Source organism: Boleophthalmus pectinirostris, unplaced genomic scaffold (genome assembly GCF_026225935.1).
Source record: "Boleophthalmus pectinirostris isolate CB_2022bp ecotype Guang Dong unplaced genomic scaffold, ASM2622593v1 HiC_scaffold_12, whole genome shotgun sequence".
NCBI classification, from domain to species: domain Eukaryota; kingdom Metazoa; phylum Chordata; class Actinopteri; order Gobiiformes; family Gobiidae; genus Boleophthalmus; species Boleophthalmus pectinirostris.
Genome location: NW_026571018.1, coordinates 34,899,716 through 34,918,348, shown reverse-complemented (window position 1 = coordinate 34,918,348; position 18,633 = coordinate 34,899,716). Strand labels below are relative to the sequence as shown.

At 39.6% G+C, this 18,633-nt stretch overlaps 1 protein-coding gene across 2 annotated transcripts in view; it reads left to right on the top strand.

The window, feature by feature from the left end:
- The first annotated feature begins 725 nt into the window (after positions 1–725).
- dpysl3 (dihydropyrimidinase like 3) overlaps positions 726–18,633 on the top strand; it is a 182,452-nt gene continuing 164,544 nt past the window's right edge. The window contains exons 1-2 of one of the 2 annotated variants that reach the window (XM_020917905.2): positions 726–992; positions 1,077–1,142. In XM_020917905.2, coding sequence (XP_020773564.2) covers positions 726–992; positions 1,077–1,142 — 333 coding nt within the window. Of the gene's footprint in view, positions 1,143–18,633 lie in introns of both variants that reach the window. The other variant, XM_055148671.1, reaches the window with a different exon arrangement.

The window sequence follows — 18,633 nt, the reverse complement described above, 5'->3', positions numbered from 1 at the left end:
GAATAATGATCTGTAAAGTGTCTTTGGGGACAGAAAATGTCTGTGAAAGCGCTATATAAATAAAAGACCTACTTACTTACTTAAACCAGGACTAAACAAGGACTAAAATTAGGTCTAAACCAGGACTAAACAAGGACTAAAATTAAGTCTAAACCAGGACTAAACAAGGACTAAAATTAAGTCTAAACCAGGACTAAACAAGGACTAAAATTAAGTCTAAACCAGGACTAAACAAGGACTAAAATTAGGTCCAAACCAGGACTAAACAAGGACTAAAATTAGGTCTAAACCAGGTCTAAAACAGGATTTAACAGGACTTGGACTAAACGATGCTGCACGGACCGTGTCTCCTCGTCTTCGATCAATAATATTTTTTATTTGGTTCAGTAAAGTCTGGGCTTTTTATTGTCTTTTATCAGACAAAACATCTTATGTTACGATATCCAAGTCTTTGCTTTTCTACAGCAAACCAAGTAATCCAAAGTATTCAGATTACGTTACTCACTTGAAGTAATTTAATGGATTACGTTACAAACTACATTTTGGGGTATGTAATGTGTAATCTGTAGGGGAATACATTTTAAAAGTAACCTTCCCAACACTGTCTGTACAGGAGACAGTGCGGTGCCACCTCAGCGCTGGCCCGTGCGCACTCGCTGTCACGCTCGCGCAGTCTCCAGCTCCGCACTTGTCCGTCTCCAGTGGCTCTGGAAGCAGCGCGCGCGATGGCAGAGCGCAGGGCGAACCGGGACATCGCCGACGAGAACGACCTGCCCGTGTACCTCGCGAGACCGGGCACCGCGGACCAGATCCCCCGGCAGAAGTACGGCGGCTTGTTCTGCAGCGTCCGGGATGCGTTCGACGGGAAGAGCATCGACTTCGACGCGCTGAGTGTCGGCCAGAGCACCCCGAGGTCAGCGCGCAGGGACACCGGGCAGAGGGCGAGGAGTCCGGTCAGCGACGCCTGGAGCTCCCCGGGTTTGGAGAGGCGAGCGGAGAGGCGTGCGGAGAAGCGCGCGGGAGAGAGGAGCATGGAGCGAGCCCTGGAGCGGAGCATCGAGACCCGGAGCGTCGAGAGCCGGAGCGCCGCGAGCCGGAGCCGACGTGATAAAGAGGCACTGCAGAATTTGGGGGAGCAGAAGGTGAGGACTTAGAACTTTTTACTCCCTGACTGCGCGTAAACGTGAACCCGCATTGCATCAGGGTGTTTATATATATTTTTTGGCTCTGCAGTTACACAACACAATAGCAGGTTATTTGGCAACCCTGCGTCATTCTAAACTATTTAAATGCACAACAACACAACTCACACTCTCTGCTTTTTATATACAAACATTTCTTTATTACAAGCTCTGCCTCACCCGCTGCTGTTGAATTTCATTGTGAGATTAACAATATTTTAAACTGTATCTCCATTTTAAATTGGGTTTGCACAAAAAAAACATCATATCAGACAATAATCCAAACATAAAATCCAGATTTTAATAGGAGATATTAATCAATATTTATTCAGAACATGTAAATCCAAATGTGAACAGAAAGTAGAGTAAGTGACAGAGCAGAACCACGCCTGTTTTGCGTCGCTGCTGCTGGATTATAAACAGTGTTGGGAAGGTGACTTTTAAAATGTATTCCCCTACAGATTACAGATTACATACACCAAAATGTAGTTTGTAACGTAATCCATTAAATTACTTAAAGTGAGTAACGTAATCTGAATACTTTGGATTACTTGATTTGCTGTAGAGAAGCAAAGACGAGGAAATCTTCAAATAAGATGTTTTGTCTGATAAAAGAAAATGAAAAGGTCGAGTCTTTACTTAACCAAATAAAAAATATTATTGATAGAAGAAGAGGAGACACGGTTTGAGCAGCATGGTCCTGTTAAATCCTGTTTTAGACCTGGTTTAGACCTGGTTTAGACCTGGTTTAAACCGAGTTTTAGACCTGGTTTAGTTCTGTTAAATCCTGGTTTAGACCTGGTTTTAGACCTGGTTTAGAACTGGTTTAAACCTAGTTTTAAACCTGGTTTAGTTCTGTTAAATCCTGGTTTAGACCTGGTTTAGACCTGGTTTAGAACTGGTTTAGACCTGGTTTTAGACCTGGTTTAGACCTGGTTTAGTCCTGTTAAATCCTGTTTTAGACTTAGTTTAGACCTGATTTTAGACTTGGTTTTAGACCTGGTTTAGACCTGGTTTAGACCTGGTTTAAACCTGGTTTAAACCTGGTTTTAGACCTGGTTTAGACCTGGTTTAGTCCTGTTAAATCCTGTTTTAGACTTAGTTTAGACCTGATTTTAGACTTGGTTTTAGACCTGGTTTAGACCTGGTTTAAACCTGGTTTTAGACCTGGTTTAGACCTGGTTTAGTCCTGTTAAATCCTGTTTTAGACTTAGTTTAGACCTGATTTTAGACCTGGTTTTAGACCTGGTTTAGACCTGGTTTAGACCTGATTTTAGACCTGGTTTTAGACCTGGTTTAGACCTGGTTTAGACCTAGTTTTAGACCTGGTTTAGACCTGGTTTAAACCTGGTTTTAGACCTGGTTTAGACCTGGTTTAGACCTGGTTTAAACCTGGTTTTAGACCTGGTTTAGTCCTGTTAAATCCTGTTTTAGACTTAGTTTAGACCTGATTTTAGACCTGGTTTTAGACCTGGTTTAGACCTGGTTTAGACCTGATTTTAGACCTGGTTTTAGACCTGGTTTAGACCTGGTTTAGTCCTGTTAAATCCTGTTTTAGACCTAGTTTAGGCCTGGTTTAGTGTCCGACAATGAGTGGACTTACCAAGAAAAAAAAAAAGGGATAGAGCCCAAAATGTGAAAACAGGAAAATACCACCATGTAATCCATTTATTTTAACAAAGTAACTGTAATCCAATTACCACTCACTGAAACAGTAACTGTAACCGAATACAGTTCCTCATCATTTGTACTCTGATTACGTAACTCCAGTACATGTAATCTGTTACTCCCCAACACTGATTATAAATGCAGATCTGAACATGTTTTTGTGGTTCAGTGTTTTCAGAATCACAGAATTTGCATGTGAACAAAGAGACATTTTACTTTATTATAGAATCAAACTTAGGATACAGATTTAAGGGCCCATATTGCGCTATTTTCAGATGTTGTAATGTTGTTTCTTCATCACAAACTGACCTGGAGTTGTGTTTTGTTTCATTCACACGTGTCTGACACAGAAATCCTGCACGTTTAGGCTGAGGTCTTCTCTCAGATCTTATAGCACTTAAAGGTTCTGTTGACTCTTGGGAGCTTTAAGTCACGAAGCGGTGGAGTGTTTTCGGTTTTGAGAAAAGAACTCAGTCTAAATGTGCAGGGTTTGTGCGTTAAACGTGTGCGAATGAAACAAAACACAACTCCAGGTCTGTTCTTTTGAAGAAGAAGAAACGAACTTATAACATTATAGACTCTCTCTGTTTGGCCACGTCTCATTTCTCTTTCCTCGCGTCCTTCTCCTTGATTCCTCACCTCGATCTTTCATTTTTCAGCTGTCAATCAAACTTGTCATATTAAGCGTGTGTGCCAAAGAAAACCACGGAAGGAGGAGGTAAACACAAGGGAGGCTTCGTGAGATAAAAGAATCAATCTTTATCGCTCTCATTGAGGAGTTTAGATCCTTTCTCCTCCTCGCTTCGTCTCCTCGGTGGGCGGGACCTCCTCACCCATGTCCTGCAGAATCGAGGAGAGGAATCAGGGAGAAGGAGGCGAGGAAAGAGATTCATTCATTCATGGGTTATTCGTCCACTCACGACTTATTTCCAGGTCAGAGGAAGTTTCAAGTGGACAGTATATCTCAGACAACATGATATAGTGGTTCCCAGTTGGTACTTGAGGGGCGTAACTGGATTTCTCCGTGGGTTGTTGCCCTGTTCCCTTATGGGCTCCATGATCTATTGTCTTTGTGTTTTATTTAAGTTCCTGTATCACACAAAATGGACTGTTGTGATCTTTAAGCCATGAAACCAACTGATTACTGGTTACTTGATTAACAGATTAATGATGTAATTAGTGCTGTCATGCGATTAAAAAAATTGACAGATTAATTAATTACGATCTGTAATTAATTCATCTAATTAATCTCTTTTTAATCTCACCTAAAAATTGCTGAGAAAAGCCTTCAATTTGAGGTATTTTCGTTTAAATTCATTATTACATTATTGTGGCAGATCAAAAGACTGACATAGAACAAAAAAAAGTGACTTTATAAAGTCATTTATTGTTTAACAAACTTTAACAGATGCAGTCACTTACATTCCACAGTATCATCAGTATTATTACTGTTACTAATCTGCAGTGTTGGGAAGGTTACTTTTAAAATGTATTCCCCTACAGATTACAGATTACATATCTCAAAATGTAGTTTGTAACTTAATCCATTTGATTACTTAAAGTGAGTAATGTAATCTGAGTACTTTGGATTACTTGATATTGTCATGCTTTTTAAAACTACATGAATGTACCAACCACATCCTGCAAATGTTGTTCTTGTTTGTTTTCTTCAAATTGTCTGTTGAGCCCAAGTCTCCATGAATAAGAAACTGTTTGTTGTAAAGTAGCAAAGACGAGGAAATCTGAACTTTTGTTTACTTCAAAGACAATAAAAAGTCCAGTCTTTCCTTAACCATATTAAAAATATTATTGATAGAGAAATGCTTTATATATGAGATCACTGGTTTTAGTCCTTGTTTTAGTCCTTGTTTTAGTCCTGGTTTAGACCTGCTTTACTCCTACTTTAGTCCTAGTTTAGTCCTGGAATAGGTTAGTCCTGGTATTAGTTCTGGTTTAGACCTGGTTTAGACCTGGCTTTAGTTCTGGTTTTAGTTCTGGTTTTAGTCCTGGTTTAGACCTGCTTTAGTCCTACTTTAGTCCTAGTTTAGTCCTGGAATAGGTTAGTCCTGGTATTAGTTCTGGTTTAGACCTGGTTTAGACCTGGTTTAGACCTGGCTTTAGTTCTGGTTTTAGTTCTGGTTTTAGTCCTGGTTTAGACCTGGTTTAGTCCTGGTTTAGTCCTGGTTTAGTCCTGGTTTAGACCTGGCTTTAGTTCTGGTTTTAGTTCTGGTTTTAGTCCTGGTTTAGACCTGGTTTAGTCCTGGTTTAGTCCTGGTTTAGTCCTGGTTTAGACCTGGTTTAGACCTGGTTTTAGTTCTGGTTTTTAGTTCTGGTTTTAGTCCTGTTTAGTCCTGGCTTAGTCCTGGTTTAGTCCTGGACTGGGTTAGTCCGGTTTTAGTCTTGGTGTTAGTTCTGGTTTAGAACCTGGTTTAGACCTGGTTTTAGTTCTGGTTTTAGTTCTGGTTTTAGTTCTGGTTTTAGTTTCTGGTTTTAGTCCTGGTTTAGTCCTGGCTTAGTCCTGGTTTAGTCCTGGACTGGGTTAGTCCCGGTTTTAGTCTTGGTGTTAGTTCTGGTTTAGAACCTGGTTTAGACCTGGTTAAGATCTAGTTTAGACCTGTTTTAGTTTCCAGCAATGAGTGGAATTACCGAAAAAACAAAACAAAACAAAACAGGAAAATCCCACCGTGTAATCCATTTATTTCATCAAAGTAACTGTAATCCAATTACCACTCACTGAAACCATAACTGCAACCGAATACAGTTCCTCATAATTTGTACTCTGATTATGTAACTCAAGTACATGTAATCTGTTACTCCCCAACACTGTCAATGTTTAACTGATTATATTCGATCTGATGTCATAAAATAAAACATATTCAGTCTGTAGAACCTCTTCTTATATCCAGCTACAGCACATTCATGGACGTTTATCTCAAACTTAACATGACTAATACAACATTTTACTACGTCATATTCTAATTACAACACAAATCTCTTTACTGTCGTTTTTCTTTCAACTATTTTTTCTCTTAAACAGTGTTCGTCAGAGTCGTTCTTACATGTGGCCTGTGGAACATACATGTGCTCCTTAGATCAGGGGATTACTCTGTGAAGCTCCTTTTACAAAAACAAAAATACCAAAGAGCTACTTATTTTAGCATTTGCAAGAAATTTAGTAAATATAAGATCTGCAGCCTTGGATGGGAACAGTTCAACACCAGAAAACATGAAGCATTATCCATTTATCAAAATAATTCATCACATTTTACATCCTCACCACAATATGTACAGTTCAGAAATCCCTAGAGGAGCTACTTGGAACGGGGTGAGGAGTTATTGGTTGGAGACCCCTGCCTTAGATTATATTTACTTTCTGTCTGAGTGCCTGCAAAGAAAGAGGAATTTCACTATGTTTGACTTTGTACATGAACTTAGTTGTGTACAAGTCGACCAAATCATAGAACTTTACAGCATTGTTTCCCAAAGACTGAGAAACAATGTTCTAAAGGTGGGTCACAAGAGTTTTTTTGGGGGGTTGCCTTGTCACGATCTGCATGTAGGTCTGTGATATACAGTTCTACAGACTATTTTATTCCAATATTGCTGGTTCAACTGAATGTTAGAGAAAAATCCCGCACTACTCTGTTGTACATGTTTAAATACATTTAAAGTACCTATAATGGACCAGAACAGAATCACAAGGACATTAGAACTGTATCTGCAGAAACAAAACTCACCGTGTGCTGCTTTTCTTCCTCTAAACGCAGTAACAGGGAGGGCATCTGGTATAAAGTCTCCTAGTGCCACATCACCCTGTAGAAACACGATAACTGTTTCAATAGGAAGTTCATTTTGAAAAATGTGTTTAAACTCATTTTAGTTGGTTTACTTCAACATCAGCTGTAACATTCATGACCTTCCCCACAGCTTCAGCAGAGCTCTGGACGTCACTCTGTGTTTGTAGACGACTCTGGAAGCAACACATTCACATCTGAGTACAACTGTCACACTCTTGTAGATGACAGTCAAATACAATTTGTCTCATGGAAACAGTCCGTACATTAACTCTAATTTCAAATAAAACACCACAAACATGTTTTAACAATGACGACATTCTAGTCCAGAGAAACATATAACAGCTTTGAAAAGTCTCACCTCCAGATCAGCTCTCATAATCCTCCTGCTCCACACTGTGTGTCCTCTGCTCCTGGAACTTTAAGAGGAGTTAAGATGCTCTAGACCACAGGTGTCAAACTCATTTTGGTTCGGGGGCCGTATCCAACCAACTTTGATCCCAAAGGGGCCGGATCAGAAAACTCATTGCATAATATACTCCAAAAATAGCAATATGTCCAAATATTTGTGCAGAGAAACACAAATCTTTTCTACAGAAATCTTTTTTAATTGATGAACTCTTTATTTTACAAAATATTATAATATAATGAACAACCTGAAACTTTAAGAAAAATTTAATTTCAACACAATGTTTTAACATGAACTTGTATGCAAATACGAATAAGTAAATTTTTCTTGGAAAATCCTGCACTCGGTGTCCACTTTTCTCATTTTTGACATTTTTCTGATGAGGGTGTCACGGTCAACAGTCAAAACGATCGTCTTTAAGAGCGTTTGGAAAGAGACAAGTCTTCATTTGTGCTGCTCTGGTGGGAGGAGCCACGTACAGAGACGCTGGAGATGCTGCTATGCTACGTGACACAGAAAATTACCAATATTTTAATAGAAAATATAATTAAAATATTTTGGTAGAAAATCAGCCAAGGGCCAGATTAAAGGCACGGTGGCCGAGTGGCTAGCACTCATGCCTCACAGCAAGAAGGTTCCGGGTTCAATCCCTGGGTCACCCGGGCCTTTCTGTGTGGAGTTTGCATGTTTCTCCCCGTGTCTGGATGGGTTTCCTCCGGGTGCTCCGGTTTCCCCCATCAACCCAAAACATGCTACAGGTCTCCAGAACAGTTGATAGTCAAGGTCAGTTAAATACAATCAATCAATGAATCTGTCCAGGGACGACAGGTGGAAATTAGCACTGATGCTACAACCTGATGTACAATGCATCTCTCCTGTTAAGGTAAAATGCAAAAATTGTGTGCTGTCCCTGTCTCAAATAAAATAAAATAAAAATAAATAAAAAGGTTTTGGAGGGCCGGATCTGGCCCCCGGGCCGCATGTTTGACACCTGTGCTCTAGACCATTTTAAACCAACTTTATTTTAAACTGAACTTTAATCTGTTAGTGTTATTTCCAGTGTTGTTCAGTTCTAGTTTCCATCCAGGTTGTGCTCTGAGTTGTGGTTCGGTGCCAGGTTTTCCCCTTGTGGTTTGATGGAGAACTGCAGCATAGCACCTCCTGAGACTCCACTGACTCAGCAGAAACACCAAGGTGATTTAGGCTTATGTCATCAGAGCAGCTCACAATTACTCAGTCTGTACGCAGCACTGAGAACGGTTTACTTTCAGAGGCAAAACAGTTTTATATGAAGATTGAATGGAATGGAAAAACTGATGGTACTGGTAGATTTTTTCAGTGTTTTATCAGTTACCATGGAGACACAATGCACACATTAGCAAACACTGCCGAAAATGTTTAATATCGTCTGAAAACTCAAACAGCACATTTTCAGGAGCTGCAATTTGTGTTTATGGTTTGATTTTCAACAGAAAAGGGGAGAGTGTATGTTATACTGGCAAACATTTCAGGCAAAGCAAAAGTGTTTCCATGGAGACAAGCAGCTGGTGAACCCTCCTTAAGAAAAGTTACATACTGAACCTTTAAAGCAAACCTATACTGCAAAATCGACTTTTCTGAACTTTTTATCGTGGTATAGTTGTTTCTACTTCTCATTTACACTCTTAAAGTTGTATTTGGATTGATTTATGCATGTTTGAGTTTTTCCCTGTACTTTGTTCTCCAGTGAATCTGTGATACGCATTGGATTCGGCAGCATTGCGTTGTTATTTCGGTACAAGTAAAAAAAAAAATAAAAATCAGCTGCTCACTTGTGTACTATACAGATATCCTCCGGAGTTGCCGACTCTTTGGCTGTGTTCAGACTGCAGCCTGAAGTGACCCAAATCCGATTTTTTGGCCCCTATGTGACCTGTATCTGATCTTTTAATGACAGTCTGAACGACACAGATCCGATTTTTTTCAGCTGATTTATACAGATTTTGGCACTGTCTTCCTACTGGTGGAGGCAGAATCATCTGCTGATGGTGCTGTCATCTTGAATCTTTATAAATCGGTATAAATCTGATGACCAGACATGTCACAGCAACATCACGTGACCACTCTGAGGAAGATATGAAGGTCAGGTATGAAAACAAACTCTTGGTCTGAAAAAAGAACCTAATAACCAATTTTATAATGTTTCCTCATCATAAACAGACCCTGAATTGTGTTTTGTTTCATTCATACATGTTCAACACACAAACCCTGTAGATTTAGGCTCAAACAGAAAACACTTATGATGTCACATATACAATAGAGGAAATGCTCCACTGTGTTTTTAAACTCCATACACGTTCACTAGACTCATTTAGATCATTTCAGCCCTGGAATTGCTACTGAACTAAAGGTAAAATGTAGCTGTTAACTTGAAAATTATAGGGTTCCCACAGTCATGGAAATCCAGTAGAAGTCATGGAAATTGAAAATGCCATTTTCCAGGCCTTGAAAAGTCATAGAATTTTGTAAATTCAATGAAAGTTTTGGAGAAGTCATGGGATTTTAATATCTCTTTCACCCAGCTACAGCGTTCTGTTAAGTTCTCATGAGGCGATTCTCATTATTTCTGAACGTCTGTGCCTTTTGTTTAAAAGAGATGAGAATAAATGCACTGACAGGATTTTGAATGTTAAAAAACTATAGAGAAAGAACAAAAATGTGGCTGTTTGCTGCAGGTGTTCCAATCAGTAGGAGCAAATAGAGGTGCTCTTGGAAAAAAAGGATCAAAACTCAAGACACAACAGATTCCAGGCAACTCCAAAACAGTAGAAAAAGTTAACACATCGCACGAGGAAAAATATAATTAAAAGGCCTTTGTTTGAATGGCCCAAGCCAACATGTTTCGACCTTAACTGGTCTTCATCAGGGCTTTCCTCGTGTGATGTGTTAACTTTTTTTTGACTGTTTTGAAGTGCCTTGAATCTGTTGTGTCTTGAGTTAAAAAACTATAATCCCAAACCATAAGGTGAGTGGAAAGAGTTAAAATTTCATATTTAGCCCTAAAAGTCTGATCAATTCTACACATGTAGGTGCAGTAAAGTCATGGAAAATTTACTTTAGGTCATGAAAAATTCAAGTCAAGGTCACAAGGTCACAAGTTGGAACAAAGTATTTTGAGCTTTGGAGATGTAGACATAATAAAGATTAGGGGTGTCAAATTATCGCGTTAATTGCGATTAATTAATTACAGTCATATTTAGCGCGTTATGTTTTTTAATCGCGTTAATCTCATTTTTAATCTCTAACTTTAGTGTTTCTGTATGTGAGTTGCTTTATTATTAAACCAGTTTTTATGTGTTGTTGGGACAACAACACACACACACAAAACACATTTATAAATTTTTTTATTTCGGTAATTCCACTCATTGTCGGAAACCCACAAAACACGCGCAGTAAGAGCGATGTAAACGTCACATCAACGTTGGCGGCGTCAGTCGCACAATGGACGAGGTCGTAGAGCCACTAGAACAGAGGCAGCAGTGCACAGGTAAAAACACATTCATGTCTTGGAAATGATTCTCCCGACGTGAAATATAAAAGAAAATAACAAATATAATATCACCTGAAAACAACCTGCATAGGCTCATGATGTCTGCACTACTGTCCTATAGTGACCTGCCACATGAGGGGACACGCACACAAACACAAACAAACACAAACACACACACACACAAACACAAACACACACACACACACACACACACACACACACACAAACACACACAAACACACACAACACACACACAAACACACACACACACACACAAACAAACACACACCTTCATCATCGTCATTAACCTGAGAACGCGCGGACCACGTTTCCTTCTGTAGACACTGCGCGGACACCGACGTGCTCCCGTGAGCCGCGTGTGGATTGTGTTTTCTCGCTACGCTGCGTAAACCGCGCTTCCTCCTGTGCGCCTCTAAACCAGAACTAACACCAAGACTAAAACCAGGACTAATCCAGTCCAGAACTAAACCAGGACTAAACCAGAACTAAAACCAGGTCTAAACCAGGACTAAACCAGAACTAACACCAGGACTAAAACCAGGACTAACCCTTTCCAGGACTAAACTAGGACTAAAGTAGGACTAAAGCAGGTCTAAACCAGGTCTAAACCAGGACTAAAACCAGTGATCTCATATATAAATCATTTCTCTATCAATAATATTTTTAAGATGGTTAAGGAAAGACTGGACTTTTTATTGTCTTTAAGTAGACAAAAGTTATTATGTTCAGATTTCCTCGTCTTTGCTACTTTACAGCAAACAGTTTCTTATTCATGGAGACTTGGGCTCAACAGACAATTTGGGGAGATTTGATAAACAATAAATGACTTTATAAAGTCACTTTTTTAAAATCTATATTAGTCTTCTGATCTGCCACAATAATGTAATAATGAATTTAAATGAAAATACCTCAAATTGAAGCTTTTCTCAGCAATTTTTAGGTGAGATTAAAATGAGATTAATTAGATTAATTAATTACAGATCATAATTAATTAATCTCTAAATTTTTTTAATCGCATGACAGCACTAAATAAAGTGTTACTCAAACATGTATGAATGAAACAAAACACAACTCCAGGTCTGTTTTTGAGGAGGGAACAACATTAGAACATGACTTCAAGCTCACCCGAGTCAATTTTGTGTCATATTGGACCTTTAAATATTAATAATCAGACTTTGAAGAAATAATTTGCTTTCAGAAAGTCGGCGTAGCGTGTGAGAGAAACGCGGCGCTCTCAGTAGTTCAGTGGGTTAGGTTTTGACAGGCTGGTTTGCGCGTCCCTGATCTGTCCCCTCGTCTCAGTCTGAGGCCGGGGGCGGGGCTCGAGGGTCTGCAGGTTCACTCTGTGGCAGTTTAATGTGCTGCTGATGTCACGCCTGGAAACAACAGCTCAGCAAAACGTGTCCACAGACTGTTTATTTAAATGGACATAATGTAGAAACAGCTTTTATGAGTTTGTGTAGCGTTTCGTCGTCTTTTGCTCACTCAGAGTTGTTTCTCGGTCGATTCATGCTCAGAATTGTGTGGTGTCATGTGTTTGAGGCTGCTGGAGCGGATCAAAAGTGTCTCTATCTCGCCAACTGTTCTGAAATTAGTTGCGATTATTAAAAAAACAGATCAGAAAAAAAAAAAATAAATAAATAAAAATCCTAAAATCTGGGCCATACAGAGAACAATCAAAATCTGGACTAGTTTCCATGAACAGACAATATTCCAAAGTATAAATTTTGTAATTTTAAGGAAGAATCACAGTCTGTACATATAAATGGACATAAATAACCTTCTAGCTGCTGTTCTAAATAGGACGTGAGCATGAGTGTGATTCAGCTCCATCGATTCTGCCTTCAATTCACCTGTGATATTCTTTCAAGTTGTTGACAAAAAATTTAAAAACTCATGTCGGTAACGGAGGGAATGAAATATGCAGCACTTTTTGGGCAATAAATACAAACAGTGATAACTCTTGGTTCTCACTTACATATCCTTAACAAACTGGTTTGAATATTTGCTTCATATAGTTTTCTACCATATGGTACAAGATTAGGTTGAAAAACCTCTTACTTTTTGAATCATGAGATTTTTTATTAAGAAAGGTCATGGTAACGGAGAGAAAAGTAACAGAGGGAAAATTGTGCAAACAAGTAGAAGGTGCAGGATTTTACATAATTTGTCGCTTTTTTCTTCCGAATACTTTAATATTACTTCAAAATGAAAGGAAACTATTTCTATAAAATATGTCAGTCCTTCCAAGCAAATTTTTATCATTTTAAATACTTTTTTTTTTTTTATAATTTACCTTCATCAACAGTTCAAAGATCGAATGAAACAAGATATGATGATACATCAATTTTTTTATATGATTTGCAGGTTTTTGAAATTTGGGAAATAATTTTTGTTCCATGTTTCATACATCTTCTGTTTAAAACGTATGGAACTTTAGAACCAAAAATGGTACAGAAAAAAGGTAAACAGTTTCATAAACTAGAGTACATATGTATCTGTTGAATACATTTTTATATCAGTTTATATGAAGTTTTTGGCCTTGCTGTTTACTTCTGCTTGACCAGGCCCATCTGTAACTCAAATTTGTTATTTTGGTCTTAAAATGTTCATATTAACCCATAGTTTTAGTAACAGGTTTGACTGAAAAACTGGTAAATTAGCAGCGCTTGTGTCCTGTCAATTTGAGCTACCTAGTAGTACGGTCTATGGGAATCATGCCGGTGTACACTTCCAGAAAGTTACACATTGTTGCTTTAAAGGTGCACTATGTAACTTTTTGGTTGGGGGTCCTTCACCTGCTTGTTTCCATGGAGATGTCATTGCTCTGCCTGGAATGTTCCAGAGCGTGACATTAAACAGCTCTACCTTACATTTATTCATTTTCAGGTGGTTTTATAGCTCAAAAAAAAAAAAAAAAAAAAAGCCTAATAAAAAGGTATTCTGACTTTGAGTGGGGACGCCTCTCCACAGATCTGACCTGTAACTTGGACTGGCTTGGTCTCCATGAAGATAGATACTGTGGAAGATTCTAGACAAAGCAATAACATCTCCATAGATAGAACAGCATTTGAAGGAACCTCCAAAAAAAGAAAAGTTACACCTAATGCATACATCCTGGTTTTTGTTTTCTGTGATACATTTACTAATTGGGTGTATTAAAGCAGTAAAGCTAAAAAAAAAAAAAAAAAACAAAACAGTGTGGGTGGACGTGTGCCAGTGACAGACACGCCCTGTAGTTCTATTGAGTCGGGTCAGAGCTGGTCATCCCGGAGCGTTAGTGAGAGGAGGAAGTGGAGGCTGGAAGGGGGGGGTGGCAGCTCGGAGGGGCAACCCAGACAAAGAGCCACATGTCTGGGCTCGGGGCGGGTCAGTGCGGGGGTGTGGGCTGGGTGTGTGGAGGACAGCTGCTCTTAATAGGCCCTGCTGTGCCCAAATAGAATATGTGCATGAAAGATGTGTGTGGCGTAAAAGATGTGTGGAGGCTTTGTTTACATTTATGTTGTGTTTCTATTTTACGTTATAGTCGTCACGTACACATCATATACGCATCACATCGCAGACATGCAGTGTTGGGAAGGTGACTTTTAAAATGTCTTCCCCTACAGATTACAGATTACAGACCCCAAAATGTAGTTTGTTCTCTTCAAATTGGCCCTGGTTTAGACATGATTTTAGCCCTGGTTTAGTCCTAGTTTAGACCTGGTTTAGACTTGGTTCAGACTTTGTTTAGACCTGGTTTAGTCCTGGTTTTAGTCCGGGTTTAGTCCTAGTTTAGTCCTGGTTTAGACTTGGTTTAGACTTGGTTTAGACCTGGTTTAGTCCTGGTTTAGACCTGGTTTAGTCCTGGTTTTAGTCCGGGTTTAGTCCTAGTTTAGTCCTGGTTTAGTCCTGGTTTAGACCTGGTGTAGTCCTAGTTTAGACCTGGTTTAGACTTGGTTTAGACTTTGTTTAGACCTGGTTTAGTCCTGGTTTTAGTCCGGGTTTAGTCCTAGTTTAGACCTGGTTTAGACCTGGTTTAGACTTGGTTTAGACTTGGTTTAGTCCTGGTTTTAGTACGGGTTTAGTCCTAGTTTAGTCCTGATTTAGACCTGGTTAAGTCCTGGTTTAGTCCTGGTTTAGACCTGGTTTAATCCTGGTTTTAGTCCTGGTTTAGTCCTGGTTTAGTCCTGGTTTAGACCTGGTTTAGTCCTGGTTTTAGTCCGGGTTTAGTCCTAGTTTAGTCCTGATTTAGACCTGGTTAAGTCCTGGTTTAGTCCTGGTTTAGACCTGGTTTAGTCCTGGTTTTAGTCCTGGTTTAGTCCTGGTTTAGACCTGGTTTAGTCCTAGTTTAGTCCTGGTTTAGACCTGGTTTAGACTTGGTTTAGACCTGGTTTAGTCCTGGTTTTAGTCCGGGTTTAGTCCTAGTTTAGTCCTGGTTTAGACCTGGTTTAGTCCTGGTTTTAGTCCTGGTTTAGACCTGGTTTAGTCCTAGTTTAGTCCTGGTTTAGACCTTGTTTAGACTTGGTTTAGACCTGGTTTAGTCCTGGTTTTAGTCCGGGTTTAGTCCTAGTTTAGACCTGGTTTAGACCTGGTTTAGACTTGGTTTAGACTTGGTTTAGACCTGGTTTAGTCCTGGTTTTAGTCCGGGTTTAGTCCTAGTTTAGTCCTGATTTAGACCTGGTTAAGTCCTGGTTTAGTCCTGGTTTAGACCTGGTTTAGTCCTGGTTTTAGTCCTGGTTTAGTCCTGGTTTAGACCTGGTTTAGTCCTAGTTTAGTCCTGGTTTAGACCTTGTTTAAACTTGGTTTAGACCTGGTTTAGTCCTGGTTTTAGTCCGGGTTTAGTCCTAGTTTAGTCCTGGTTTAGACCTGGTTTAGTCCTGGTTTAGTCCTGGTTTAGACCTGGTTTAGTCCTGGTTTAGTCCTGGTTTAGACCTGGTTTAGACCTGGTTAAGTCCTGATTTAGTCCTGGTTTAGACCTGGTTTAGTCCTGGTTTTAGTCCTGGTTTAGACCTGGTTAAGTCCTGATTTAGTCCTGGTTTAGACCTGGTTTAGTCCTGGTTTTAGTCCGGGTTTAGTCCTAGTTTAGTCCTGGTTTAGTCCTAGTTTAGTCCTGGTTTAGACCTGGTTTAGTCCTAGTTTAGTCCTGGTTTTAGTCCTGGTTTAGTCCTGGTTTTACTCCTGGTTTAGACCTGGTTTAGACCTGGTTAAGTCCTGGTTTAGTCCTGGTTTAGACCTGATTTAGTCCTGGTTTTAGTCCTGGTTTAGTCCTTTAGTCTGGTTTTAGTCCTGGTTTAGTCCTGGTTTAGACCTGATTTAAGTCCTGGTTTAGTCCTGGTTTAGACCTGATTTAGTCCTGGTTTTAGTCCTGGTTTAGTCCTGGTTTAGTTCTGGTTTAGACCAAAATGTGAAAACAGGAAAATCCCGCCGTGTAATCCATTTATTTCAACAAAGTAACTGTAATCCAATTACCACTCACTGAAACAGTAACTGTAACTCAATACAGTTACTCATAATTTGTACTCTGATTACGTAACTCTGGTACATGTAATCTGTTACTCCCCAACACTGCAGACACGTCACACTGTTTCATACATAGTAGAAACTCAGCTGCCATGTGATAAATACTTGAAATACTGGACATTTTTTGTGACAGAAATTGTGTTTGAGCTCACTGTAAGATCCACTGCTTTAAGAATGATAAAAACAATAATAATTAGGACCATTGCCATAGTGATTAGCAATTAAAAAATAAATTACGACTACTGAATGAGAGGGAAAAAACTCTAAATGTTGCATAGCCGATAACAGGAAGCTGAAGTTCTTGAAAGAGGCCGAGACCCAAATTTTGTTATGATCTTAACTTTCTAGTTTTCTAGTGTGGAAATTCTTCAGTTCATCATCACATGAACACACTGATGATTCCATTAAAGTTTTACTATCAATAGGGGAGTTTCAGCTGACGTCATTGTTATTAAAAGCCCGCGTTGCTTGCTGGGAAATATTTTGGTCGGAGGAAAGAAACACGATAGCGTCAAACACAGTGCGTAACCTCGCATATTTATCCCCGATAATGGTAAATTCCTGCTGCATTATCGGATGCACAAATAGAAGCACTGAAGAAGGAAAATGTGTTTTTCGTATTCTGAGTGAAAAGAACCGCTAACGGTGAATTAAATGACTTTCAAACATTCACAGAGTAAACGTAGAAGATCCTACAAGACTCCAACAAGTTCAACAACACATCGAGACTCTTGGAGGTTTTCATCTTTTCTGCTGTGAATGGCCCAGGAGTTTCCACCAAGTCATTGTGGATATCACCGAAGTGAATGTTTGTCTGGGTAGTTGGAGATTCCGACCAGAAATTTGGTTTGTTCCACCTTTTGTCGGGGTTGAAAAGGGTGATTTGGCGTCCATCGATGCTTATGACCAATTTCTGGTCAAATGGTCTTGGGTCCTCTGCCATTAGAGTGGATAAATAACCGGGATCAATACCCTTTACGTGCTTTCTCGCTTCGTCCGTCATGTTGAATTCGTGTTTATTGCCGCCGACCAAAATAATTCCCAGCATGCAACGCGCGCTTTTGTCAACAATGAAACTCGCCTATAGGCTACCTTTAATGCCGGACATACACTGTGAAATATTTTCGATCGTTTCACTCAGCTCCAGCTCAAACTGTACGACCAAATCACGGGGTTTAAAAGTTCACAGCTCAAGATTCATGTTCTCACACTAAACGAACGACTTCAACAGAGAGAAACCTTCACGAGAGGCGACTGGATTTCTAACAGGTTTGAGATTCTTGCGACCTACGATGCCGATCAGGAGCTGGTCATGAGGTATTAATCGCTTCTCGTTACCCCATGTTTACTACACAAAGCACGACACACGATTAAAGGTTGTATGGAGGATTTTTTTTTGTTTCAAACTGTCAGTGAAAGATTAAAATACCATTACAGAGACGCAGCAGCTTTGTAATTATGATGACCAAAAAAAAAAAAAAGAACGAAAATCTATCAACTGTGGACGTGTTGAGGCCAGATAAACATCAGCCAATAGAAAACGAGGCTCCCTCATTTTCTATTGGCTGTTGGGTTGTCAATCAAACTCCCTAGCATAACTGACTCGTCGGAGCGCGGGGATTACGTGGTTTACGCAGCGGTTCTTAGAGGCTTTTTCGAACTGTCGCTTCCTCGCATTTCGCACAAAGTTTGTCGCGATGGCGGACGAGAATCCACGACCGGTTCGCCGCAAAAGAAAGTCCGTTTTTGAGGTCGCTGAAAGAAGAAGAGAAGGGGAAAAGGAGCGAAGCCAAACTGAGGTGATTCTTGGAGATCTCGTCCAGCGATGGCGCGACCGAAGCAGACGAAGGGTCTAAAACTGACGCGTCGGTCGCTGAATTACTTCTAGACAGGAAACTTCAACAGTAATTCTGAATGCGCACAAGGACTGTCGCTGTATTTCTCTTCCCTTAAAAAAATCCTCTATACAACCTTTAAGTGAAAACTCACCCGATCCCCAAAACAGTCGCAGGAGTGAAAAACTGACTCAAAAAAGGTCAAAAATCACACAGTGTATGCCCAGCTTAAGACGATTAAAATGTTGGTCAGTTTTGTCTCTGAGCACATAAGTATTGTCCACTCTGCACTCAAAGATGTTTTAATATTTAAAAGATAAATCAACTTGCCTCCATACATTTATTACACTACCGTTCAAAAGTTTGGGGTCACATAGAAATTTCCTTATTTTTGAAAGAAAAGCACTTTTTTTTTCAATGAAGATAACTCTAAACTAATCAGAAATACACTCTATACATTGCTAATGTGGTAAATGATTATTCTAGCTGCAAATGTCTGGTTTTTGATGCAATATTTACATAGGTGTATAGAGGCCACATTTCAAACAACTGTCACTCCAGTGTTCTAATGGTACAATGTGTTTGCTCATTGTGTCAGAAGGCTAAAGGATGTTTAGAAAACCCTTGTGCATCATGTTAGAACAGGTGAAAACAGTTTAACTGGTTAGAGAAGCTATAAAACTGACCTTCCTTT